Below are 26,414 nucleotides of genomic sequence, written 5' to 3'. Positions count from 1 at the left end.
CATGTTAAAACACAACATGTTGTGGGATGTCCTTCTGTATATATATATTGCTTTTATTGGTTGATGAATAAAGCTGTTTGGGCCAATGGCTTAGCAGAGTAAAGCCAGGCAGGAAATATGAACAGATATAGAGAGTAGGCAGAGTCAGGGAGACACCATGTAGCTGCCAAAGGAGACAGATGCCAGAACCTTAGTGATAGGCTACAGCCTTGTGATAATACACATATTAATAGAAATGGGTTAATTTAAGGTATAAGAGCTAGCTAGAATTACGCCTAAGCTATTGACCAAACGGTGTTGTAATTAATACAGTTTTGTGTGATTATTTGGGTCTGGGCAGCCAGGAACAGAAGAGCAGCCTCCACTTATAACATTATAAATGAGATTTATGCCATATGAAAACACGTACATTTCCAAATTTAAGTTAACTATATATATGTATTATGTACAATCAGTGTAATTATAGGCTTTCAGTTTGAATTCTATATAAGTTTTAGCAGGCAACTCAGTTGGTTTCACATAATTCTAATTGAGAAAGTCATCCAATCAGTTACCATAGAGACTTACTTAGGATAAAGCTCTACTGTGTTGACTTAACATAGACTATAGTTCTAAGTTGAAAATCTCTGAGCAAAATGTTTTACAAGGCCTATGTTTAAGAATACCGACATACAAGATCTCTTTTAAAGAAAAACCAAGACTGGGTAACAAGCACAGATTTGTAGCCTAAGACCCTTTGTTGTGCTACAGGTAAGCAGCATGGCTTCTTTGCAAACTTTCAGGTTTTACAGTAGTATAAAATTAAACTGAATGATTCCCCTCAGTCTTTCCTGGCTTTATTCTCTCCTCATCAGTAATTAATTGGTACAGACAATACGTTTTACTTAGCTGACTCTCACATTGTCTCTCCAGGGCCACAGTGCCAAGTACAATGGAACTAGTGAACGCTCCTGAATGCACAGTGACACATAAGAAAGCATTAAGAGCCCCAAACACTCTGAAGATGACAGTAGTTCTTTTTCTAAACTCCCCAACAATAGTGCTAAAGCATCAAGCCTTTTTCTCAGATGCACTCTGGCTTGCCTTTGTAAATAACAGGTGAAAGAACATGACACGGAGCACATGGTCAAATCACAGCTAAGCTGTAAGTAAGAACACACAAGATTAAGTTTCCACTCGTGGATCAAGGAATGAATTTTATTTGCATTACTAGTAGATCGCAGCTGCTGTAGTTACTCTGAGATAGATTGTTTTGCCAATGACAGGAAAAAATATCTTCCAGTATCTAGTTTAACAACTGTAATTTAATTGCTTAGTTATAGAGTATAGAGTAAGAAGCAATTAATGAATCTTGGAAATAAAAAATATGTATATATATCACCCTTATGCCCAAGCCAAAATATATCTAAAAACAAATTTTCTTGATTTCTATTACTCATAAAAATAAAGGAAATATATTGCAAGTACTTTCTTTATAGACGACTTCAGTTAGACAGCAGCAGTCTGACGAAACAGCCCAGCGGCTCCCGTGAGGCAGAGGCTGAGCATTCAACCTCCACTACATGGCAGACAGCTGGATAGAACGCCTCAATGACACCTGTTATAGGCAAGAGCTAGATTTTTTTTTTTTACACATCTCAGTTTTCTCTTACGAATTTTTTATCTTATGTCTGAGATAAATACAGGTCAGTAAGTTTTGAACTTGAGTTGTAGTTAAGAACCCCTTCTTTTGGCTTGCAAAATGTAGCCTTTTGACTTGATGATTCCTCTGCTTTTCACAATGACGGAGTATCTCAGCAGCCACAGTGGCACCCACTCCTGGGCTTCGATGTCGGGGATGCTTTCCTGAAGAGCCTCTTGGAAACTCGCCTCAGACAGCAGTTCTAAAACAGCAACCCAACAAGTCAGGCCTGAAGACAAAAGCTCTTGACTATGTAAGTAAGCATTTCAACAACAAAACTGAATATAAAATACACGTATCCTCTAAGCTGAATTACAATATTAAATGCCATCAGTTCTTTTAAAATGCATCCCTGCACCCCAGTCTCTTTAGTTCATAACTTTTGGTGAGTGGAGTCTGGAGTTCGCAATTTTTGAAGATCTCCAGGGGATTTTAATGCACAAACAGGGAAAATACAAGAGAGTACAAAGGAAAAAAATCATTCCTGACCCTATTAATAGCATTTCTATTACTGTATATTTCATCAGGATTTTTTTCTAGTATGTGTTCATCTACACACACACACAGAGAGAGAGAGAGAAAGAGAGAGAGAGAGAGAGGATGATTCACACAATATTATATTTAATTACATGGGAAAATAATAACACAAGCACAAAAAGGTGTAACTACAGAAGAATTTAACTCCTCAATAGTATATCTGGTATATATCATAACATAGTCTTCACTACTGGCAAAAAGAAATCTAGTTTTACTCTGAACTTTTGCTTTGGTCACAGCACAATATCTAAGTATATTCATCAGAGCATCACTCCCATTGCTTAGGAAAAAAAGAAAAGAAAAGTAGTGTCTAGAGAAATGGTTTAGTTCATTCTCATGCTCTTGCATAGGATCCTGCCAATTGATTTACAACTCTACCACTGCAGAGACAAAACTAACGATGTGTATGTTTTAAATTAACAATAATATTTACATTTTACAACACTGTATACTTATCATAGCACACACTTAAGATTTCAACATTTTTTTCTCTTTTTGCATTTCTAAAATTTGTGTGCACAATGTTGGGATCAAACCAGGCTGTGTGCATTCTAGGCAAGCATTCCATCATTGGCCTGAACCTCCAGCCCCCAAACAGCTTTTGTCTTCCAGAAGAGAAAACATCAGTCTTACCTTTTGGGTCATTATGAGTCAGTAGCTGTATGTCAAATTGTTTAGCAAATGCCGTCAAATCTGGTGGCATCACACAGCAGGAGGCAAGATTAACTTGATTACTATTTGGTTTTACCTAAAAGTGGAAATAAAATGAATTGTATTAAATTATGTCATATGGAACACAGAAAGCAGAAAACTAATATTCACAGTAGCTAAGAAACAGAACCAGTCTGCATGTCCATCAACAGAATGCGTACAGAAAACATGATCCATAAACACCATGAGTTCCAGTCACCATAGAGGAAAGGAAACTGTGACACTGGCCGGGCAATAACCAGAAACAATCACGTGAGTGAAGTAGGCTGGGCTCAGAGGAGCCCTCTGCATGTTCCCTCACGTCAGGCTCTGTGGACACCTGTGTGCGTCTAGGGCATTACTAGAAAGGGGAGGGAGAGCTCTTGATGGGGTGAAAGAGAAGATGGACTTCAGAGAGGAGGAAAGGAAGGAGCCCCATGAGGAAGCGTGGTGAGAGGGGAATTAGAACTTAGTATACTGGCATATATATGCTATCATGCTAACCTATTGCTTTGTGTGTTTAGTTAGACAATTTTTTGTCTTCGTCTGCACATGTGTGTAGAATGAAGCATGTGGAAGTCAGAGGTTAGTATCAGGCAATTTCCTCAGTCACTGTCCTCCATATTTTTGGAGACAGGGTCTCTCGCTGAACCTGGAGCTCACCAGTTCAGCTGGACTGGCTAGCCATCCATCCATCTCCAGGGAATCTTCCTATCTCTGCCTTCTCCAGGAGCTGGTATCACAGGCAGGTGTTGCCTCGATAGGTATTTTTAATGTGCGCTTTTTTGGGGGGTGCTAGGAATTGAACTTTGGTCCTCATGCTAATATAGCAAGTATCTAACTAAGCCACTTCCCTAGCCTCCACTTTTTAAAAAATAAAACAATAAATTTTAGAACATAAAATCATATTTGATAATTCTTCACTGATAAAATACTTTTGTATAACTATCTGTATTAATATATGCATTCCTAATCCACGTTAGTGATAACGAGGAAAACAGTTCCAGGTTGAGTGAAAAACCAATACATAATTATACTTACCAGTAAGATTCAAATTAAAGCCTGCTGGAATATTTAATAATCCAGTACATCTGACTCTGAAGCAGTGATTCTAAGTGTAATGGTTTTAGCAACAGGGAATCTATCTTCAGGGTAGACACTGAATCTCAAGGTATAAACTGTGGCTACTACTTAGGCATTTAAGGAAACTCTAACTTCCAGCAGCTGCACTAGCTTCCTAGATCACTAAGTCTCCAGCTGTATCTTGGCCACATACTGCAATCGTCCTGCTTATCATCAACTCTGAGGAAGCGGCTGAGAATGAAATAAAAGAAATAGAGACAAGATATAGAAAATAAACGTAGGGTGTGGGTAACCACCCTCATATCTTTGTAGGTTCACAGAGTGGGGAGATGGCTTTATGATTCCTTCTCCACATCAGGTTCTAGAGACTAAGTCTAATACCTCTTACTTAATAGGAAAATACTGTTACATTTATTTCCTTACTTAAGAAATCAGAGCCATAATGTCCACAGTGTAATATTTTCAGCACATGTAAAGCTGACTGAATGGTTTTACTTCACTTGCTCTGAAAACTTAGCATTTAGTGTTTCCTTCATTCATTTTAAGCGGGATGGATACTCAGTTCAACTAGACACACCCAGCTCCAAACCCAAGCTCCTGACGCCTTAGATAAAGCCCATCTCCGAGCTCCCACATGCAGCAGTCACCCACAGTGAGCATGCACAGCGGTGGCAGGTGTCGGCGGTGCAGGCACCCTCTACCTGTGCCCACTGGTACAGCTGCTCCAGCTGGGTTTTGTCGAGATCAGAGGTGCCGATAGCAACAATTTTCTTGCTCTGCACTAAGTTTTCTAGCTCCTCCCAGTAAGGCTGCAGATGCTCCAAGGAAAGGTTCACTCCATCTTCAATGGGAGGCGAAGCAATGATGACAGAGTCCAGCTGTGCAACTCCAAGGACTGAGCACGCTGACGGGAAGGAAGACACGGGAAGGACAACTGTGTGTTACGGCTAGAAACAAGTACTGCTGTCTTCAGCATGGTCCACTGAATTCTACGTCATGCACTAGCTTTCTGTACAGTAGATTATTGCATAATATACCTGTCATTTACAACATGTCTCTAAGTGCCCATTCACCTACTTCTCTGTGCAGCACACAAGAAGGTCTCTGACCTGCCCTCTTCCTTGTGGTTTTCCTTCTTTATTTTTATCTAACCGGGCGCTGGAAATGAGTATTTGTACTCTGTTGTCTCTGATTTTAGTATTTTATCTATAGTATAATATTTAAAGTCCTAATAATGATTACAAAGAAATTTCATCCTCAAGCAGATAACATTAATACATCTCTTACACTTCTATCAAAATATCACTGTATGTAATTAAAGATTGGTTCTATGCAAGTCTTTAAAGTTTGGCTAGAAGTTTAAATGGTAAAATTGAAATCATCTTTTTTATCTAGATTAAAATAATTAAAGTCCATTATTATGAGAGGGATAAATTTTTGCTTACCCATGTCAACAGCACTTCTAGTCGATGATGAAGAATTTGATCCTACAATGAACAGCTTTGCTGGATAACAAAGAAAATGTTGATTACCACATGTATCCACACCTCATTTACACTCCTGTGTCCGCATCCTACTGCGCACTCGTGTATCTACATCTTAGTGTGCGGGACCGCCATGGCAGAGACTAGTTCTCCTTCTACTTCGGTAGTTGCACAGCTGCACTCTAGGAAGGACACATGCACTTTCACCTTAAATTTTAAATTACATGCTAGCTGCCAACATGCTTATTTCTCAAGACTAAAACAAATAATTTCCCATGCATTTTAGGGCAGGGTAGATAAACAGAACCTGAAATTATTTTAAATGTCTATTTTTATAAGCTAAGCATTATGGACCAATTTACATGACTATAATAAGTGAAATCTAAGCAAGCCTTACAGTGTGCAATGAGAAGAAAACTGGATATATATATACACGTATGTGTGTGTATGTATACACACACACACACACACACACACACATACCCACAATATAAAGCATGGTATAACTTTTTAAAAGTTCTACTTGGTTTTTGAAATTTTTAAAAATGGGGGCTGGAGAGATGGCTCAGAGGTTAAGAGCATTACCTGCTCTTCCAAAGGTCCTGAGTTCAATTCCCAGCAACCACATGATGGCTCACAACCATCTGTAACTGGGGTCTGGTGCCCTCTTCTGGCCTTCAGGCATACACACATACAGAATATTGTGTACATAATAAATAAACATTTTAAAAAAATAAATTTTTAAAAATGATTTTTAATCATGTACATGCGCAAGTACACAAGTGCATGTGTCCTCAGAGCATCAGGTCCCTCTGGAGCTGTGGTTGCAGGATGTGAATTGCCTGACACGGGTGCTGGAAACCCAACTCCAGTTCTGTGTAAGGAGTATGTGCCCTTCCCTGCCGAGCCATCTCTGAGCGCCATCTGGTTTGTCTTTGTGTGGTAATATTTTATATGTGTTTCTATGTAGTAAAGTTTTCCTAGTGATGATGTGCTTACTCCTCAAATGAGGAAGATCAATCAAAGTAGAAAGACCAAATAAGAAATGAGCAGCATTACGAGGCAAAGCCTTTATGAATCACTTCTTTGGTTTCCTTTCAGTGCTGCAGATCAAACTCATATGTATGTATACAACCCTATGTTTTTAATGCATAATTTTACACACTAAAGAAAGTTATTTTGAGACAAGTTCTCCTTTTTAAGATTTATTTATTTATTTAATGTACACTGGTGTTCTGCCTGTATATACTGTTTGAGGGTGTTGGATACCCTAGAACTAGAATTACAGACAGTTGTGAGCTGCCATGTGGGTGCTGGGAATTGAACCCAGGTCCTCTGGAAGAGCAGCCAATGCTCTTAAACCACTGAGCCATCTCTGCAGCCCAAGGTCTCCTGTTATATAGCCCAGAATGCCTTCAAGATCACAATCCTCCTACCCTGCCTCCTGAATGCTGGGGCTGCAGGTGCACCAGCCACGTCCAGTTTTCCTTTCTCGGTCTTGAGCATTATTCTGCAATCTGACGGTGTAGCTCACTAAATGGACTCCTGCCTACTCAATACTTATGTTAGTAAACATTCCACTGGCAGCTCCATGTTTTGCTACATAAACAATTTGGTAACTTTTTATTCGGCTTTATACTGATTCATTTCCCAAAGAGCTCTTAGAAATGTGACTCCGCGTCGAAAGACTGGCGCACTTGTGTCTTCTGTACTCATCTGCCTTCTACGCTGACAGCCATGTCCCAGCTTACCAGACCACCAACAGCTAAGAGCGGATCCCTTACAACGCAGGAGAAACAACCAGTAAATCAACACAAACAATCTGGAAACCTCTGAGATCTAAAACATCTTTAGTTCCAAGCAGTAAATTTGTACTAATTTCTTAAAATTTAGCAGGCATAAAAAGTAGCCAAGGCGGGCGGTGGTGGCGCACACCTTTAATCCCAGCACTCGGGAGGCAGAGGCAGGCGGATCTCGAGTTCGAGGCCAGCCTGGTCTACAAGAGCTAGCTCCACGACAGGCTCTAGAAACTACAGGGAAACCCTGTCTCGAAAAACAAAAACAAAAAAAAAAAGTAGCCAAGGGTTATAGTTCACGATTTCTTTGGTTACTTGTTGTGGAATACTATTTTAACTGTGTAAAGGTGTGTGACATTTGTCTGTGCTGCGGAATGTTACTTTAACTGTGTAAAGGTTTGTTTGCGCTGCCTCTGTTAATGATGTAAAGATGCATTAGATTTGTTTCACCTTCCCTGGTGAAACACTTGCCTGGTACTTGATTGGTCTAATAAAAAGATGAACAGCCAATAGCTAGGCAGGAGAGGAATAGGCGGGACTGGAAGGCAGCGAGAATAAGTGGGAGAAAAAAATCTAGGCTAGGGAGAGACATGAAGGCAGAGAACTAGGAGAAAGAGGGGGGGACGTCCAGAGCCGGAAACCAGGCAGCAGCCAGTCAGACACAGAGACAGCAGGAAAAATATAAAGAAACGTAAAAAGTTCTGAGACAAAACATAAAGAGAAACAGATGAAAATAAGAGCTAAGATAAGGTTGAGCACCCGTAACTAATACTAAATCTCTGTGTCATGATTTGGGAGCTGGTTGGTGGCTCAAAAGAAAAAGCCTGGTACATTTACTAGAAAGTTTTTGTTTTTGATTTGTGTGTGTGCTCATACACATATGTGGGGTAGGTGGGGGTTAGAGCTCCTGAACTAGAGCCACAGAGGTTATGAGAGAACCAAACTTAGGTCTCTTTAGTCCTGAGCCATCTCTCCAGTCTTGGAAATTGATAAATTTTCAATAAAGGAAACATACATAAAAGATTAAAGCTCTGGCTTAATTTACACTCAACTTTGTATGTGCATGTTTATATAAACCTACTGTCTACTGAGTAAAAATTTAGATTTTTGAACAAATGTGAGAATGTATGAAAACAATGAAATAATGAGAAAGAAGGAGACAACCAAAACGTTTGTCTTAGGCTTTCTATTGCTGTGAAGAGACACCATGACCATGCAGCCTTTATAAAGGAAAACATTTAATTAACGTAGATGCTTATCATTTCAGAGGTTTAATCTATTATCATCGTGGCTGTGAGCATAGAGGCTGGGAGTATAGCGGTGTGCAGGCAGACATGGTGCTGTGCTGTGGAATAATCTTTCTGTACACTGTAAATATGTATTACTTTCATTGATTAGTAAAAATTTGACAGGCTGGTAGCCAGGTAGGAAGTTACATGGAAAAGCCAAACTGAGAACGATAGGAAGGAGGAGGGCGGAGTCAGGAAAGACACCAGTCAGCTGCTGAGCAAGCAGAATGTAGAAAAAAATGAGGTAACAAGTCATGAGCCATGTGGCAAAGCATAGATAAGAAATATGGGTTAATTTAAGTGACGAGTTAGTTAGTAATAAGCCCGAGCTATCGACTGAGCATTTATAAGTAATACAAGCCTCAGTGTGGTAATTTGGAAGCAGTTGCTGGGATGGGAAAACTTGACCTACAGTGTTGGAGAATTCTGTATCTTGATTCAAAGGCAACGGGAAGTGAACTGTGTCATTGAGCATGGCTTGAGCATGTGTGAGACCTCAAAACCCATCTCCATAATGCCACACTTGCTCTGACAAGGCCATACCTACTCCAACAAAGCCACACCTCTTAATAGTGCCTCTCCCTATGAGCTTATGGGGCAAATTACATTCAAACTACTACAGCACTTATACAGTGACTAACGTTCAACATATGAAACAAATGTCCTTGTGTACTTGTTTATCTGCCCCTCTTTTCTACTACCAGATCTTCCTAAAACATCTAGGTCCTGCTGTCACTCCTGACAAGCAGCCATTAGAGCTCCCTTAGCAGATAAGTCAATGTTCACAAACTAAGTCCAGCATTAGAGTCCACGATACACACTGAAAAACTTTCCCTGGTTGGGGTTCAGCTTGATGGTAATGCATTTGTCTCACATGTGTGAGGCCCTAGGTCTTATCCTCCTCCTCTTGCACAAAGAAAATCCCCACATTACTAATCCTTGGTCCCTATATTTCACCATCTGGAATGGCTCTCTCTCTCTCTCTGGAAGGTAGGGTTCACTGAGATAGAAAGAGGCAAGCTTCTCTCACGGTAAGAATTTTATCACCTATCAAGATTCTCAAACCCTACAGGAATGGAGGACAACCTGGGGAAGGCTCAAGACAGTAATGAGCTACATACAGTAAACCACACAGGAATGTTGGCTTAACTTCACTTCCTACACAAGCAGTGATGTGAAGGTTACAGAAGAGACAGGTTTCAGAGTCAGGCACACCTTCATAGCCTGCTGGTTCATCAATTCACTGGCTGAAAGACAGTGGGGTCTCATTATGTTGCTAGGCTGGATAAAACTTCTAATCCTCTCCAGCCTCCTAAATAACTGAACTATTGTTATGTGCCACTGCACCCAGGCCTGTGCTAGCTTTCATGCTAATTAATGTTACTGGTGTGGTGGGGATAATAGTCCTGATAGGTTTGTTTCAATAAATATGAGGAAATATAATCATAAAGGGACAGATCAGTGCTTGCATAAAGCAAGACTCCACAGATGGTATTATGATTTGAATAAAAAGGCCATTCCTATTTTATAATCCCGTCTTACGTGTCCCTGTCAATGTGAGTGATAACAGTTTTTCTTCACTACTTTGTGGCAAGCACTGCCCTAGCTATGAGCCTCCTTTGTTCTTTCATCCACATTATAAAGAAGCCTGGAAAACAACTGAGTCCCATTGTAGAGATAAACAAACTGAGGCTCGGAGAGGCTGAATACTTGCTAACCCTAGCCTATTCTAGTCAGTAACCTACACATCCAGGGACTTGTGTTACTGAGCCCTGCTATGCTGCCTGGAAGCTGAGGGCAGAAACTGTTAGCTTCCCACTGCTGACACAGAGCAGTCACAGACACTGCTGGATGCATGCATACATCACTCTCCCCGCAGAGCTGGCTGCCCAGACTTCCTTCTGGACTCCAGGCAGCGTCTGCACTGCTCACCAGCACCCCAGGAAGGGGGGATCTGTTCGCTCTGTTGGGGCAGCTGGCCCAATCCCTGCGTTCAGGGGCGTGGCTGCCCCAGCGGAGTAGCATTCCCCTTAAATAGGATCGGGGCGCCGGAAGGAGCCCCGTTTTTTGCTCTCCCCCGCGTACCTTCTTCTCCGCTGGACCCTTGGTTCTGTAAGTTCCCTTATCTCCCCTTGTATTAAAACTGATTAATTATAAAAGGACTATCGTGGTTAATCCCTAACTCCTACAACCGCCGGTACCGCCGGCATTTGCCGGTACGTTTGGCCCCTACATTTGCACTGCTCACCAGCACCCCAGGAAGGGGGGATCTGTTCGCTCTGCACAGACACTGCTCCTAACCATCCCCTCTCCTTTCCGTTTTCTACTTGAACCTCTCCACTGCTGAGTACACATAAATCACACAAGACAAAGAAACATCAGGAGGAAAAGTAAGTCAAAGTTTCATTCTGACTCCATGGTCCTCAGCTCTGACTTCCTATGACCCACCCCTCAGAGCTGACACTAGACTGGCCTTCGTCCGGTTTCCTCATTAATGACGGACCCCTGGCTGTCGGAAGGAAGGATTCACTCTCATGCCTCTCAGTCCACAGCACAGGAGAGTGACTGGTAAAGGGGCGCTTACCAGACACTTTCATTTCTTCTCTTTCATCAGGGTTTATCTTCTCAACTGCATGGGACACGGTGCATTCTAAGACATCTGGAAACTCCTGCAGGAAACACAAAGTTCAATGGACATAAAGTTAGTCCTACTGATGGTAAAGTTTCTGATTGTCCTAAGCATTTCAGAAGCAAAGATCTTTTTGAGGTCTAATGAACTTTATAAGCATAAAGTGCAGATGTTGAGAGAGAGAGAGAATTTCTATTTTCTGGAGAAAAAGTCTCATTTGACCAGGTATTACCAAAAATTAAAAAAGCAGACAAGCAGAAGAGTGTAGAGTTATGTGAGGTGTTAGACTCACTGGCACAGAAGAGAATTTTACTTTAAAATCAATGAAAATTACCTATTTTGAATAATGGCATGTTAAAATCTTTTAAAAATCTTTGATATACAAAGTGTCTTAGTTGCTATTCTATTGCTGTGAAGAGACACCATGACCAAGAGAAAGCATTTAATTGGGGGCTGCTTACAGTTTTAGAGAGGTAATCCATGGTCATCATGGCAAGAAGCTGACAAGCATGGCACTGAGCAGTAGCTGAGAGCTTTACATCCTGATCCACAGGCAGCAGGCAGAGCAAGGGACTGTGCCTGGCATGGGCCTGTGAAACCTCCATGCCCACTCCCAGCGACACACCTCATCCAACAAGGCCACACCTCCCAATCCTTCCCAACAAACGTGAGCCTAATCTGCACCAAAGGTTTGGCAGCCTTCCTTGAGTGGACTGACACATCTCCTAGTGATATGCACATGGATCTAGCAAATGCCTTTTCTCAGTAGCTGTCTGCGAGGACCACCAGGAGCAATGTGCTTTCAGTTGACAGTATACCTTTACAAATCCAACTCTCCAGTCCTCTGTCATAACTTAGTAGAAGGAATCTTGATTTCTCTCCCTCACACAAAACATTAGATTGATCTACTATATTGATGACATTATGCTGATTGCACCAGGTGAGCGGGAGGCAGCAAACACTTGGGACTTGGAAGCACATATGTATATCAGAAGATGGGAAATAAAACCAACCAAAATTCAAGGGCCTTCTACCTCAGTGAAATTTTTAGGAGGCCGGTGGTGTGGACCATGCAGAGATGTCCCTTCTAAGGGGAAAGGGAAGCATTGCACCTGGCCCCTCCCACCACCAAGAAAGAAGCACAGCAGTTGGTGGGCCTATCTGGATTCTAGAGGCAGCAAATTCCTCACGTGGGTGTGTGACTTTGGCCCATACACCAAGTGACAAGGAAAGCTGCTAGCTTTGGGGGGGGAGGGCTGGAACAGGGAAGGCTCGTCAGCAGGTCCAGGCTGCTCTATCACTTGTACCATATGACCCAGCAGACCCTATGGCATTTGTGTCAGTGGCAGATAGAGACGCTGTTTGGGGCCTTTGGCAGGCCCCTATAGGTGAGTCAAGGAAGAGACTTTTGGGATTTTAGAGCAAGGCTCTGCCATCATCTTCAGACAACTATTCTCCTTTTGAAAAGACAGCTCCTGGCCAGCTACTGAGCCTCGGTGGTAACAGACTGTTTTACAATGGGCCACCAAGTGCCCATCATGAGCTAAGTATTATCGGAACCACGAAGCTATAAGATTGGTGCACAGCATCAATCTACTATCAAATGGAAGTGTGAATATACATGATCAGGCTCGAGCAGATCCTCATAGCACAAGCAAGTTACATGAAGACGTTTCCCAAGAAACGTCTACTCCGGTTACAACGCCTTCTGCTCCCATGCATGTACCTATAGGCTTCGGTGGTGAGCCCTATAATTAGAGAGAGAGAGACAGACAGACAGACAGACTAGGCCTAGTATGGGCTTTTGAAAGGTCAAAGCCCACTCCCCAGTGAACACACCTCACCCAATGAGGCCATACCTAGTCCTTCCCAACAAACATAAGAACCTATGGTTGGGCATTCTCAAAACCACCACACCAATTTAAACAAATAAACCATATTAACATTTTTTTGGCCTTCGAAGTCATCAGGCTCTAACCTGTTAAGGTAACATAGCTGCTTTTCCTTCAATAGATTTTTTTAAGAGCAACTGCAGGTTCATAGCAATACTGAACAGGAAGAACGGAGAGTTCACTGGCCTCCTACTTCTACACATACTCTGCCTCCCCCACTGTCAACAGTCCCATCCAAGTGTGTCACCTGTAATCACTTAGTATGCAGCCTTCCCAGAGTGACTGCATTCCAGGCTCCTTCATGTCTTTTCTGGCTTGAGAGCTCACTGCTTTTCAGGACTCAGTAATGTACCACTGCCTGGATGCACCACACTTTGTATCTCCATTTGTCTACTGAAGAACATCTAAGTTACTTCAAACTGTTACCAATTACTAATAAAGCTGGCACAAACATCCATGTATAGATTTTGTAAGCATAAATATTCAAGTCCTTTGGGCAGATACCAAAGCATAAGACTGTATGACAATAGTATATTCAGTTTTGTAATTGCAAATATTTTAAGTTAAAATAGTTATTTTCTGATGTGGGATTCCCCTCTGTATGCTATAAATATGTTTTTTTGGTCTATGGCAGGCAGAATATAGGTAGGCGGGAAAACTAAACTGAATGTAGGGAGAAAGAAGGTAGAGTCAGAGAGACACCACATAACCACCAAAGGAGTAACATGCCCGCACCAGTAAGCCACAGCCTACTGGCAATACACAGATTAGTAGAAACGGGTTAGTTTAAGATATAAGAGCTATCTAGGAATACGCTTGAGCCATTGGTCAAACACTGTTGTAATTAATATAGTTTTGTGTGATTATTCGGGTCTGGGTGGCTGCAAAATGAAAGAACAGTTTCTGCTTACAGTATAATTTTTTAAATGGCAAGGGCCACTCCAATACATTACAATGAATAATCTATTAGGATAACAATAAAAAGATAGAATCTTATCAGTCAGAAACACACTGCCTAAGATTTAACAAAACAAATAATGTCTTCCTTGTGGCTCCTGCACACATTATGATATCCATCACAAATCAGTACAAAGCATTGACAAAGGCAGACACAGATAGCAATGGTTATTTCAGATAAACAGACATTAACCATTTCTGTACAGCACTTAGATGGTTAAAAAAAATGAATGTGCAAAGGAATCACTATTTCCAGTATATATTCTTTGTTTAAAACAGTTTTGCTATAGCCCAAGCTGGCTTCAAACTCAATCCTCTTGAATTGAGTTTCTTAAGGACTGGGGTCACAGACACGTGCCTGGTTGCTCTTCCATGCTTTAACTAGTGCATGACTAAACACAAGTCTTTGTCTCAGCTGGATTTCAGAGCAGATGCAGATACTTACCGGGACTGGTAACTTCTTTGGAAATGGCCAGGTAGGGACATTTAATGAAATATAGTTCCTTACTGTTTCATGAGAAACTGACATTTAAAAAGTTGTTCCTAGGGGCTGGAGAGATGGTTCAATGGTAAGAGCATTCTCTTCCAAAGGTCCTGAGTTTAATTCCCAGCAACACATGGTGGCTCACAACCATTTATAATGAGATCTGAGGCCCCCTTCTGGCCTACTTGCATACATGCAGGCAGAACACTGTACACATAATAAGTAAATAAATCTTTAAAAAGAGTAGGTTCCAAGACAGCAAAGGCCACATAGAGAAACCCTGCCCCAGAAAAAAAAAAGTTGTTCCTAGCTATATTATTGGGGTGACATTCTACCAAAGCAACATACCAGCCAAGGTGGGCTGTCATTCTTATACTAGATCAAGACACTGGTGAGTGAGGAACTAAGCAGGGAAAACCAAATGGGGAAGCGACTGTAGACCAGACTTCTGCTGGATGCTTGGTCCCACGGCCGCTTCAGCAGAAGAGCACAAAGGACTGGCTTTATGGCCAACTGCCTACTGGACTTCACTCACCAAACTGAGAAAGTCAACTTCCTGCTTACACCACATCTGCTTAGGCCTGCAGGATTTCTGCATTCACATTCCACTTACCCGGATCAAATCGGGGCTGATTTGGGAACTCCACTCATTCAAGGTCTTTTGGATACAGTCTCGAAGCTGCAAAAAGCATCGTTTTCAAAGTTAATCAATGGCTCTCCACACCCAGTACTCAGTAAAGATGCATTAGTAAGTGAAGGAGAGAAGGAAGTGTTAATAGAAAACGCTAAGCAACCCAGGTTTAATTCTATAAGATTTTTGTCTTCTACATTATGAAGTCAAACCTTGCTCTTATTTATTTATTCGTTTATTTATTTATTTATCCATTCATTTATTTTTGAGGCAGAGTCCTCATAGCCCTGGCTGTCCCGGAACTCACTCTGTACACCAGGCTGGCCTCAAACTCACAGAGATCCTCCTGCCTCTTCTCCCGAATACTGTATTAAAGTGTGTGCCACCACACCTGGACCTTGATTCACAACTGGGTGAAGTGGTAATCTCATTATTTTGATGGTGATTTTGTACCAGTGAAACTTTAAGACATTAACGTATTTATAAGTAAACTAAGACTTTATTTCAAAAATAAAGTTATAAAAAGACTTGGGCCAGGTTGTAGAGCACAAAACTCTTAATTCCAACATTCAGGAGGTGAGAAGCAGGACAAGCTCTGAACTAAATAACTGAGCCTTTGGATCTAAGCGTGGAGTGTGAACAGAAATCATGTAAATCCCTGGCCCTACGCTACGCTCCTCAAAAACAACTACTGTGCTGCCCTGAAGGCTCAGCAGTTACGAGCACTTGTCAATCCCCAGCACCTACATCAGGCAGCTCACAACACCAGCAAAAGACTCAGTACCAGGGAGCCAATGCTGCTTCTGGCCTGTGGGCAGCTGTGTACATGTGGTGCATACACAGATAAGCAGCACAAACACATACACATAAATAAAAACAAAAAATTTAAAAAGTAACAAATAGTAAGTATGGCCAGAGGAACTTCTAAATTAGATTTACCTGTGTTATATTATTAAAAATTCAAACCAGTGGCTAACAGCACTGGCTATTCTTCAGAGGATCCAGGCTCAATTCCCAGGACCCATTCTGCAGCTCACAAGTGTCTATTTACCCCCAGTTTCAGATGAACCAACACCCTCTTCTGGCCTCCATGGGTATCAGTGCACCAAAGTGGCGCACTGACATATATACAGGTGAAACACACATATACTTTTTTTTTTTTAAATCAATCTTGGTTCAGGGACACAGTGCAGTAACAGAGCAGCTGCCCAGCATCCCTGAGGCCGGCATTTGGTTCAGTCTCCAGCACCAAAACATGTAAACATTCACACTCCGAGCTCAATCACGGATCTGCCAAAGACTCTTAGAACAACCAGAGCTTTCATTTTAACATTCCAATCACTACATAATTCTACAGCCTGAAAAGCTATCAGCATGAATCACTTTGCATCATGACAATGTGTAAATCATCTCCTAACACATGGGGCACGTCTTACCTTATCTCCAGTGTTTTTTATAATATTTATACTAGCATCATTGTATGTTGTAAATTAAAATATGCATTTGTATTTATCTCAATGTCAGTGATAGTGGTCTCATATAAAATGTATATTTATTTAATGAGCAAAGACTTAGATATCCATGACAGAAAAAATTAGAAAATGTTATTTATTACTATATACTAAGCATGCTAGTGACATCTATTAGAAAAAATATGCCATTTCATTATTCACTAAACTTACTTTTAAGCTTTTATTAGATTTACTAATTTTATTTTATGTGTGTTTTGCCTGCATATATGTATGTACACCATGTATATGCATGGTGCCTGTGAAGATCAGAAGAAGGCATTGGGTCCCCTGGAACTGAAGTTACGATGGTTGTGAACCACCAAATGGGTGCTAGAAATCAAGCCCCGGTCCTGTGCAAGAACAAGTGCTCTTAGCTGCTGAGCCATCTCTGCAACCCCTCACCTAACTCATTTTTAAAATGTATTATAGGCCGGGCGGTGGTGGCGCACGCCTTTAATCCCAGCACTCGGGAGGCAGAGGCAGGCGGATCTCTGTGAGTTCGAGGCCAGCCTGGTCTACAAGAGCTAGTTCCAGGACAGGCTCTAAAAAAGCTACAGAGAAACCCTGTCTCGAAAAACCAATAAATAAATAAATAAATAAATAAATAAATAAATAAATAAAATGTATTATATTGTTTTATTGTGTATTGACGGGTAGTCAAAGGGCAGTGTTCGAGAACCAGCTCTCTCCTACAGATGTGTGTCAGGAGTCAGTCTCAGGCTGTCCTGCCTGGAGGCAAGTGCCGCTGAGCCACCCTGTGGCCTGGCCCTGAACTTACTTCTGATCACTCATTAACCAACTCTGCAGCTAAAAGTCACCACTTTAAAGCCAGCCGAGGGCACAGAGGTTCTGACGCCATGGCAATCAATGGAAAGGGAAATCAGTAACTAAAAGTCCGAGCTGCAAAAGCATTTTCTTAATGGCAATAGGGACCAAACTTTGGAACTCACTATTTCACCTATGACTGCTTATGATAAAGATTAATACGATGTGCATTTTACCACTTAGTACAGATAATTACAAGAGACAAGAGGGTACCATTCAAGGTAACAGAGCCACTTAGGTTAATATTTGTGCCACCCACAATAACTCATCTAGATTCAAGTTACAAGATCTATATTGTTATGCAAAGCATAATTAAAGTCAGATGAAAACTATCTGATAATCTTTTCCACACAATTACTATATACATTTGTTTCTTTTTTTTTAAGTTTTGGAAGTGTTTGTTTTTTAGCTTACAAAGAATTAAGTTTCATTTCTGTGTTTCTCTGAACAGAATTTGCTGTTCCTTTCCTCCTTACTCCTATTGCTCCCCTTCCCTCACACCTTCCGTCCTCAGATCCTCTCCGTCTCCAGCCCTCGTGTCCTCACGGCCTCTCGTTTCAGCTCCTACTGACGCAGACAGCGTACGTGTGGAAGAAGTCAGTGTCCTCTTACAAACCAGTGGGTGCCGACACACAGGACGGATTAGAGGGGAACCACCGATGAGCAGCTTGTTAGCTCCCATCTTGAAGTATTCTAAGGTCCTTCCCTCTGGGAAGACGACTGGTTCATACAGTAAGGCCCTGCTGATGAATCCCCCAACCCAAGAAGACAAACTCACCTTTAAAGAAGTGGCTTCTTTTCTGAAACCATATTTGCAACAAGTATTTAGTAAATGGACACCAGGCCCAGATACAGTACTAAAACCTCCTGCCCTTGGAGTTGTCATTCTAGAAGTGATAACAGTTAAATAAATTGTGGGCAGTGTGGGAAAATTTAGAAGAGTGTAAGGAGTGTCCCGGGGGCAGGAACTACAACTTAAGAGAGAGTTCACAAAGACTTGACTGTGAAGAAAGACACAGGAGCGGAAGGAGTGAGCAGTGAAGTGATGTGGAAGAAACTCAGGCAGATGAGCAGTAAAACCGAATATTTTAAGTATAGTCTACGCAGGGAAGCAGTGTGGACTGCACTTGACTGGTGCACAGTGGTTACAGAAGGAGTGGGAGCAGGCAGATGGAGAAATCTGTGTGCTATTCCTTGTGGCTCCTGGAAGCTTGGTGTATTTTTAGGGGGAAAGTAGTGTCTCTGACTTAAGCTGAAAGAGATCTATCTGGCTGTTCTATTACAATCCACTGGAATTGTCCAAGATAAAGGTAGGAATTCCCACCAGTAACAGAAATTCAAAAATAGTGATGGCTTCCCAAGAGCCATAGCAGTGGAGGGAAGCAGGAAGTCCTGAAGTGCATTCATGGCATAGGATAGAGGAAGTATCAGTAGGGAGTTGAAAAGTGACTCCAACTACCTAATCCAGGTGACACACGCCTGTAATCTTGGGGAGTCTGAGACAGGAATGTCATGATTTTGAGACCAGCCTGGGCAACATATTTGAAGACTCTGTTTCAAAGAATGAATGACGAAATGAGTAAACAAACAAAAGAGAAAGGAGGGTGTAGGAGAGGGAAGGAGAGATGGAAGAAAGCAGAGAGAAAAGGAGGAAGGGAGGGGAGAGAAGAAAGGAAGGAGTAGAAACAGATTATATTGCTTTTAGCCACAACTGCTAGGTGGCATGTATCTCTGAGATGGGAATAAAGCATGAAGAGGAGTTGTAGAAGTGAGTTTGGGATATACGAGGCTGGTGGTACCTATGATTCAACCCTACTCAGAACTCAGACAGACAGTTCAGGTAGGGTGTGCTGGCATGTGGGAGGTAGTGGCAGCAGATCTCTAAGAGTTTGAAGTCAGCAAGCTCTATATAGTGAATTTCAGGCCAGTCAGGGGTACACAGTGATTCCTTGTCTCAAAAACAAGCAGAAAATCAAATAGTCAAAAGGTATAGCAGGCTAGGAAATGTGATATCAGGAGCTAGATTTTGCTTCGAGCTCTGATGTTGCCGTCACTCCCCACAACCATGAGTGAATAGAAAGAAAACGGACTCTAGTACAGTAAATTTTTTTTTTTTATGGCTTCTCCTAGGTGGTCAGCTGCATCAAAATGCCCAGTCACCACCAATGAATGGAACTTTGACCTTTCTATGAGGGCTACATAGGCACAGAAGTCACTGCCGATGCCCTGAGTAAAGAGTGGAAGGGAAATAAGGTGTGATTAGTGGTGGGGATGGCAAATGAGGTCTCTTCATGAAGCAGGCTGTCTTGACCTTCATCAGTGTGGACCTGCTGTTAAGCAAGGGGCGCTCTTACTATAGACCGAGGAGAACTGCAGCAAGAAAGCGCATATATGTTCGGGGTGCATTATGCATGCCAATTTGAGCATTCTCAGCTTGGTTATTGTAAAAAAAAATGAGAAAGTTATTCCTGGACTGCCAGATCCTCCTGTGCTGCGGCAGTTGAGGCCCAAAGAGCTAGCAGAGCCCTCAGCCTTCTCAAGCCCTGGGAAGATGAGGTCCACTAACACTGTCATGAAGTCCTTAAACAAAGAAGGCGAGAAGCACCCATGGCTCGCCATCTTGTCATTCTACCTGGAACACAATCACCAACTGCTCTGAAGAAACAATAACTACTCTAAAAAAAGCTGCAGAGAAACCCTGTCTCAAAAAACCAAAAAAAAAAAAAAAAAAAAGAAACAATAACTAGGAAAAATGAGGCTGCATAATACACTAAGCTTTTGGACAAGAGAATTAAGAATGCCAAGGAATAACATCAGGGACAGACTGCCGAGACATGTGGGCTGTCCTCACTGAGAGCTTCTACTTCTGAGTCTGGACAAAATAAGAATCTCTGAGCCTTCCTTCCTAGCCCATCTCCTTTGTGCCTACCTCTCCTGCAAGAGGCCCTGAGAGAAGGAATTCAGTTGAAGCACAAGACGAAGACTTGAAAATAGCAACTGTTCAAGGACCTTAAAGAGGACATGAGTAAATGTCTTAATGAAGAAGACTGTTACTACACAGTTGAATATGAAAACAGCACAGAATATTAAAGTAGTAAATGTCTGAATAAAGAAAGAATGTTAATACACAGTTGAATATGAAAACAAGACAGAATATTAAAGTAGAATTGAACAAAGAAATAGAATCACTAGTGACAACCCAGACTAAAAACTCAAAATGAAAAACTTAGGCTATCACACAAAACTCTTGGCGGTGAGTGCCTCGTTCAGCTCACCTCAGACTAGCCACTTCTAAGAGCAGATGGGAAGTAACAGACTAAACAGGACAATGTTTAGAGAGTACAGACTTGGAGTCAGAGCACTAAGTGGGATGACTTCACCTCCTCAAAGATCAGGGATCTGTGCAGAGGTGGAGACACTGGAGGAGCCAGCGGGGATGGGTGACTCCAAGCACACAGTGTCTTCCAGGCACAGCAGGACTGAGACACACACATGAACTCACAGACCGTGGCAGCACAGCAGGACTGAGGCACACACATAAACTCACAGACCGTGGCAGCACACAAGACCTGCACAGGTTCAAGCCAGACGGGCTCCCAGCACTAAGACAGGGAAGTGGACCTTGAAGCTATGTGCAGTTGATACCAACTGGCAAAGAGAAAAAAATCCATTTTCTCCGACGGGGTGTCACTGGGTATATCACAAACTCCAGGGCAGGCCCCACAACTCCTCGGCTTCTTTTGTGGACTGTTTTGCTTTGTCTTGTTATGTTTTGTCTTACTGGTCTTTTGTTTGTTCATTTTGAGGTTTGGTGGGCTTTTCTATTTTTTGAAAAGAGAAAACAAAGTTGGATGGGTAGGGAGATGGGGAGGATCTAGGAACAATCACAGAGGGGAAATATGATCAAAATACATTGTTTGAAAAATAAAATAAAAAACAAATCTTAAAAATTTAAAAAAAAAAATTGGACTGGAGAGATGGCTCAGAGGTTAAGAGCATTGCATGCTCTTTCAAAGGTCCTGAGTTCAATTCCCAGCAACCACATGGTGGCTCACAACCATCCGTAATGGGGTCTGGTGCCCTCTTCTGGCCTGCAGACATACACACAGACAGAGTATTGCATACAAAATAAATAAATAAATAAATAAATAAATAAAAATTTGAAAAATTAAGAATCTTTAAAAGTAAAAAAAAATGATCAGGCTTTGAAAACAGTAGTGGTTCTTTATTGCTTTCCAGTTCCCCTCATCTCATCAGTGAAGCAGAACTGTCTCAAACAGCACATTCTTTATGCCGAGGCTGAGGCGCGGTTCTGGAGGTAATACCTGCTGCACAAGCGTGAGGACCTGAACTCACATCCCAGCACCTAGGTGAAAGCCAGGCTTGGGGGGGGGGGGGTAGAACCTGTGGGGGAGGCATGAGGGAGTGGAGACAGGCTAGTCTAACCAATCTGTGAGCTCTGGGCTCAGTGTGACACCCTGTCTAAAAATCAAGATTGAAAGCAATAGAGGAAAACATCAGCCACCAGCCTCTGGTCTCTGAGCTCACACACAGGAGAGAATTCTCTGTGTAGAAACAGAACACACCCACTGCATTCTAACGAATCTGCTGTGGCTTCCTCACAACATGTTGACCTATCTAGGGGCTTCTCCTCAACATGTTCAAGTTTTAGCTTCTCTCCGAGTCTTCTGAAGCACCCGAGTAAAACACTACAGACCACGATGAATCCCTGAATAGTGCTTTTCACACTGCACATGACTGCACCTAAGACCCCATTTCTAAAGAGCTGGAGGGGTGGCTCGGTGGTTATGAGCGCCTACCGCTCTTGCAGATGGCTCAGATTTGATTCTCAGCACCCATAAGGCAGATCCCAATCACCAGCGATTCCACGGGGATATGACACACTCACATGCACAAACACAGAACATAATTAAAGTCAATAATATTTTTATAAATGGCAAATAATGTTGAGGAATAAGAGTCATTGAACTAGCTGGGTCACTTTAGCGCAGGCTATTTATTTATTTATTTATTTATTTATTTGCTTGCTTGCTTGCTTGCTTGTTTTTGTTTCTTTGAGACAGTGCTTCTCTGTGTAGCCCTGGCTGTCCTGGAAATCAATCTACAGACCAGGATGGCCTTAAACTCAGAGATCCCTGCCTCCAAGTTCTGGGATTAAAGGCATGTGCCACCATGCCCAGCTTTAAAAAAAATCATTTTTTACGAAGTTCAACAGGATTGAAAAAACGTCTACTACACAGTATGCAGGGATCAATAATCTTTTGTGCAACCTGTTCCTAATGCGGGGATAAACACACATGTTGTATAATGTTTTATTCTTTTGTCTTTTTGAGGGGCCACCGCCCAGCTCCCAAATAAATCACACACAGAGGCTTATTCGTCGTTATGAATGCCTGAACTTAGCTTCTTTCTTGCCAACTTTTCTTAACTTATGTTATCCCAACTACCTTTGGCCTCTGGGCTTTTTTTTAATCTTTCTCTATTTCTGTATACCTTTCTTTACTTCTTTCTCCGTGGCTTGCTGTGTAGCTGGGTGACTGGCCCCTGATGTCCTTCCCTCCTTGTTCTCTTACACCTTCTCTTCCTCAGTTCTCCTTCTATTTATCCTCTCTGCCTGGCAGCCCCACCTATCCTTGCTCCTGCCTCGCTATTGGCCGTTCATCTCTTTATTAGGACCATCAGGTGTTTTAGACAGGCAAAGAATCACAGAGTTAAACAAATGCAGCATAAACAAAAGTGACAAACCTTAAAATATTCCCCAACACACATAGAAACAGAAACCTATGAACTGAATGGATAAAATTACTTATTATTCTCAGTCAAAAAGTTTTTGAAAGCCTCTCTGATGATTGAGAGAGGCACTGAAATTCTCGCAGAATTAATAAAACATTAAAAAAAATTGAAAGTCACCAGTGTGTGTTATGGTCAGATAAGGTAAGAGAATGTTTCACCCAGTCCATTCACACTCATGGCAAAATGCCCTACTGGACTCAGGGCAGGGAGAAATGAGGGCGCTCTATACCAAAGTGCAGTCATACCTTCCGGAGAAATAGGCAAAGTGGGCAGCTTAAACAAAACATACAAACTTAGCTGGAACCTGAACACACACGGCCTAGGCTAGGGTCTCAGGTTCCTAAATCTGACGGCCCAGGCTCTCAGCTTACAGCGAGAAGGATGCCAGGTGCCGTTGTATAGTCTGTCTCATTAGAAGATCCGGGGCTTGTCTCCCATCACAGACACTAACGTTACAGCATGACATCACTTCGGAAACGTATTCTTTCCTCAGGATGTGTTTGCCTTTCTGATGGTGAGGTTGGTTAAACGCCTGAGGATTTGCATATACCATCTTTCACTTCCCACAACTTGATGAGAGGATATTACTCAGGGTTAAAGTTACAGACAGGAAGACGCTTCAAAATCTACAGCTCCTAAATGTCAATGTTTTGTTTTTAAAGCGTTTCTATTTATCTTATTTAGCTTTTGAGACAGGGTCCTTACATCGTAGCCCAGGCTAGCATCTTGCCTCAGCCCATTAGTCTGGGTATCCGAGCAGCACACCACCACTCCCAGCTTATTATTTCCAACACGTAACTGCACATCTGTTTTGTTTTAAGTGCAAACGTGTTCCATATGCAATATGCCTCTGCAATTAGTTGTGTGGTCCATGGAGGACTACTGGCCCAGGAACGGGCCATTAACACAAATGCCACACGTTTTAAATTCTACATTAAACTGTCACTTCCAGAAATTGGGGGAGGGGGTTAAGACAGGGTTAGCCCTGAACTCGCTTATGATCAGTCTGGCCTCGAACTAAGAAATCATCCTGCCTCTGCCTCCCCAGGGCTGGGATTGAAGGCGTGTGTCACCATGCTGCTAGTTCTGAAGCAAACAAAATGTTAACTTCCAGTAAGTACCCCAAATCCAAACTCAGCACAATAGATAAAGAAACTAAAGTCAATGATGTCAAAGTCCAGAGTACTTGTTGGTTCATCTATCAGCTAAATATTCCCTTTAGCTGGCTAGGGGAGAGGGAAGGGCGATGAGGATGCTGGGCTGCAGTGGCTCTGTCCAACTTCCCCAGCCAGGCAAGGGACCGGGTGAGCTGGCGAATTGGGAGATCAACCAAGAGACTGGCGAAGGTGTCCCTCGCCTCTCGCCAAAGTGCAGTGGCACCTGCTACCGCGGGTTAGCACCCAGCTCACCGCGATCTCCCCCGCCCCCCCAACAGGCTCCGGGGCGGGCCGAGCCCGTCCCCATCCGCCCGAGGCCCGCGGGACATCCCGCAACCTCTTACCCCCGGGGCCCGGCCCCACCGCGCTCACCTCCTCGCTGTGCGTGGACGGGCACTTTTTCCGCAGGCGGCCCCAGTTGAGCAGGTTCCCCGTCTGCAGGTGCAGAGTGCTGGCCCGCGCCAGGAGCGCCCCGGCCGCGCGGCTGTCGGTGCCCATGGCAGCTGCCGCCTTGAGGCGGGTGGGGGAGACCGGAGAGCGACGGGGCCGCGGAGGGGGCGGGCTGGGAAGACGGCGGCCACGCAGGGCGCGGTGTCCCAGGCCCGAGAGGCGAGCGCGAGGCTGCCGACTCCGCGCGGCCACAGCCCGGTGTGTGCGCTCGGGCCGGAGGAGGCCGGGCGGCGACCGAGAGGCGGTCCCGGAGGGAGGCGCTGGCGCGGACGGCCGCTGCGGCTTCGGCGGCCACCGCCGCCGCCAGGAGGGAACTGTTTCCTGGAAGACAATGACTAAGCAGAAACCGAAGCCGAGAAAGTGCTTCGTAACCGTTACTCGTCCCGCGGCGGCCCAGGGGCGGGGCGCGGAGGGCCGGCGGGGCGCAGGCCCGCGGGTGACTGGCCCTCGGCCTGCGGCGGGCGTGGCGCCGGGCGAGCGGGGCGCGGGCGGGAGGCGCCGCGGGGAGCGCGGCGCGCGGAAGGGCGCCCCCTGCCGGCCAGAGCGCGGCCCGCGGCCCACGGCGCCGGCGCCTCGGGAGAGTTCACGGCCCCCAGGAAGCGCTCCCCAGCCAATGGCTGCCGCGCTGCTGCGTTCTCGGCACGGCCTCTTTAGGAGACAGCCCGAGATCCATCTTGGAGAGCCCGCCTGGCTTTAGGTCTCCTAGGCGGGTGTGCACGTGCCGGCGTCCCCTTCCCCGCGCCCTGCTATGCTTTTGTTTTGTTTTGCTCAAGAATCTTTCTCCCGAACTGGTGACTCCATTTGCTGGTACCATACGAAGTCAGAGAATATACTTTATCTTTCCCTTTCAGAAGCCTATAGGCCTAAGCCCACAAAACATTAAATAATAAGACTACCAAAGGGCGGTTAGTTTCCAGATAAGCGAAAAGAGCAGATGACGACAGAGAAAGCTTTATCACCTACGCTCTTACAGGCTGTGATTCTTCTCCATCCCCTTGGGGTAGACTGGGTATCCTATCAAACAGACCATTTATTACGCTTTGTTCAAGAAACGTTCACTTCTGTTGACACGGGTCAGGTATGTTAGAACCACTTGAGGTTTTCATTGTAAGGGGGCAAAATCTTCTAAAGAATCGGAGTTGGTAAACTTGTAAGAAATAGGGAAGGCAAGATGATCCAGAGAAGGTGAGGCTGAAGTGGAGTAAATATTTGTGGGCCCAATGAACAAGAGTCCGTGGATGAAAACAGGGATTATCCCGGAAGCCAGGCCTAACATGACCTACTTCATACATAGAAACACCTGCCTCTTCTGCTGAATTTGCTGAGATATCCTATTTCATTTTTTATGTATTCTCTTAAGTCTGTGTAAATAATATTTGGTTAAAACTTAGTGGCCATATTTCCTAAACTTAGTTCTCTCTCTTTCCTAGGATCTTTTTTAAAAAATCTGATTAACCTATGTCTTTGAGCCCAGCACTTGGGAGCCAGAGGCAGGTAGATCTCT

At 43.4% G+C, this 26,414-nt stretch overlaps 1 protein-coding gene across 1 annotated transcript; it reads right to left on the bottom strand.

Moving 5' to 3' along the window:
• Nucleotides 1–1,164: 1,164 nt before the first annotated feature.
• Nucleotides 1,165–25,129, bottom strand: Gclm (glutamate-cysteine ligase modifier subunit). The gene is made up of 7 exons (XM_038311074.2): nucleotides 24,833–25,129; nucleotides 15,136–15,201; nucleotides 11,145–11,229; nucleotides 5,437–5,496; nucleotides 4,693–4,895; nucleotides 2,852–2,966; nucleotides 1,165–1,883 (listed from the first exon to the last, which is right to left on the bottom strand). Exons 1-7 carry the CDS (start codon nucleotides 24,956–24,958, stop codon nucleotides 1,714–1,716), a joined length of 825 nt encoding a protein of 274 aa, XP_038167002.1. The 5' UTR covers nucleotides 24,959–25,129; the 3' UTR covers nucleotides 1,165–1,713.
• Nucleotides 25,130–26,414: the final 1,285 nt, after the last annotated feature.

The sequence above is a fragment of the Arvicola amphibius genome, chromosome 14 (assembly GCF_903992535.2).
Source record: "Arvicola amphibius chromosome 14, mArvAmp1.2, whole genome shotgun sequence".
Classification (NCBI taxonomy): Eukaryota; Metazoa; Chordata; class Mammalia; order Rodentia; family Cricetidae; genus Arvicola; species Arvicola amphibius.
The sequence above is the reverse complement of the archived record's forward strand: the minus strand, read 5'-3'. Positions and strand labels throughout refer to the sequence as shown.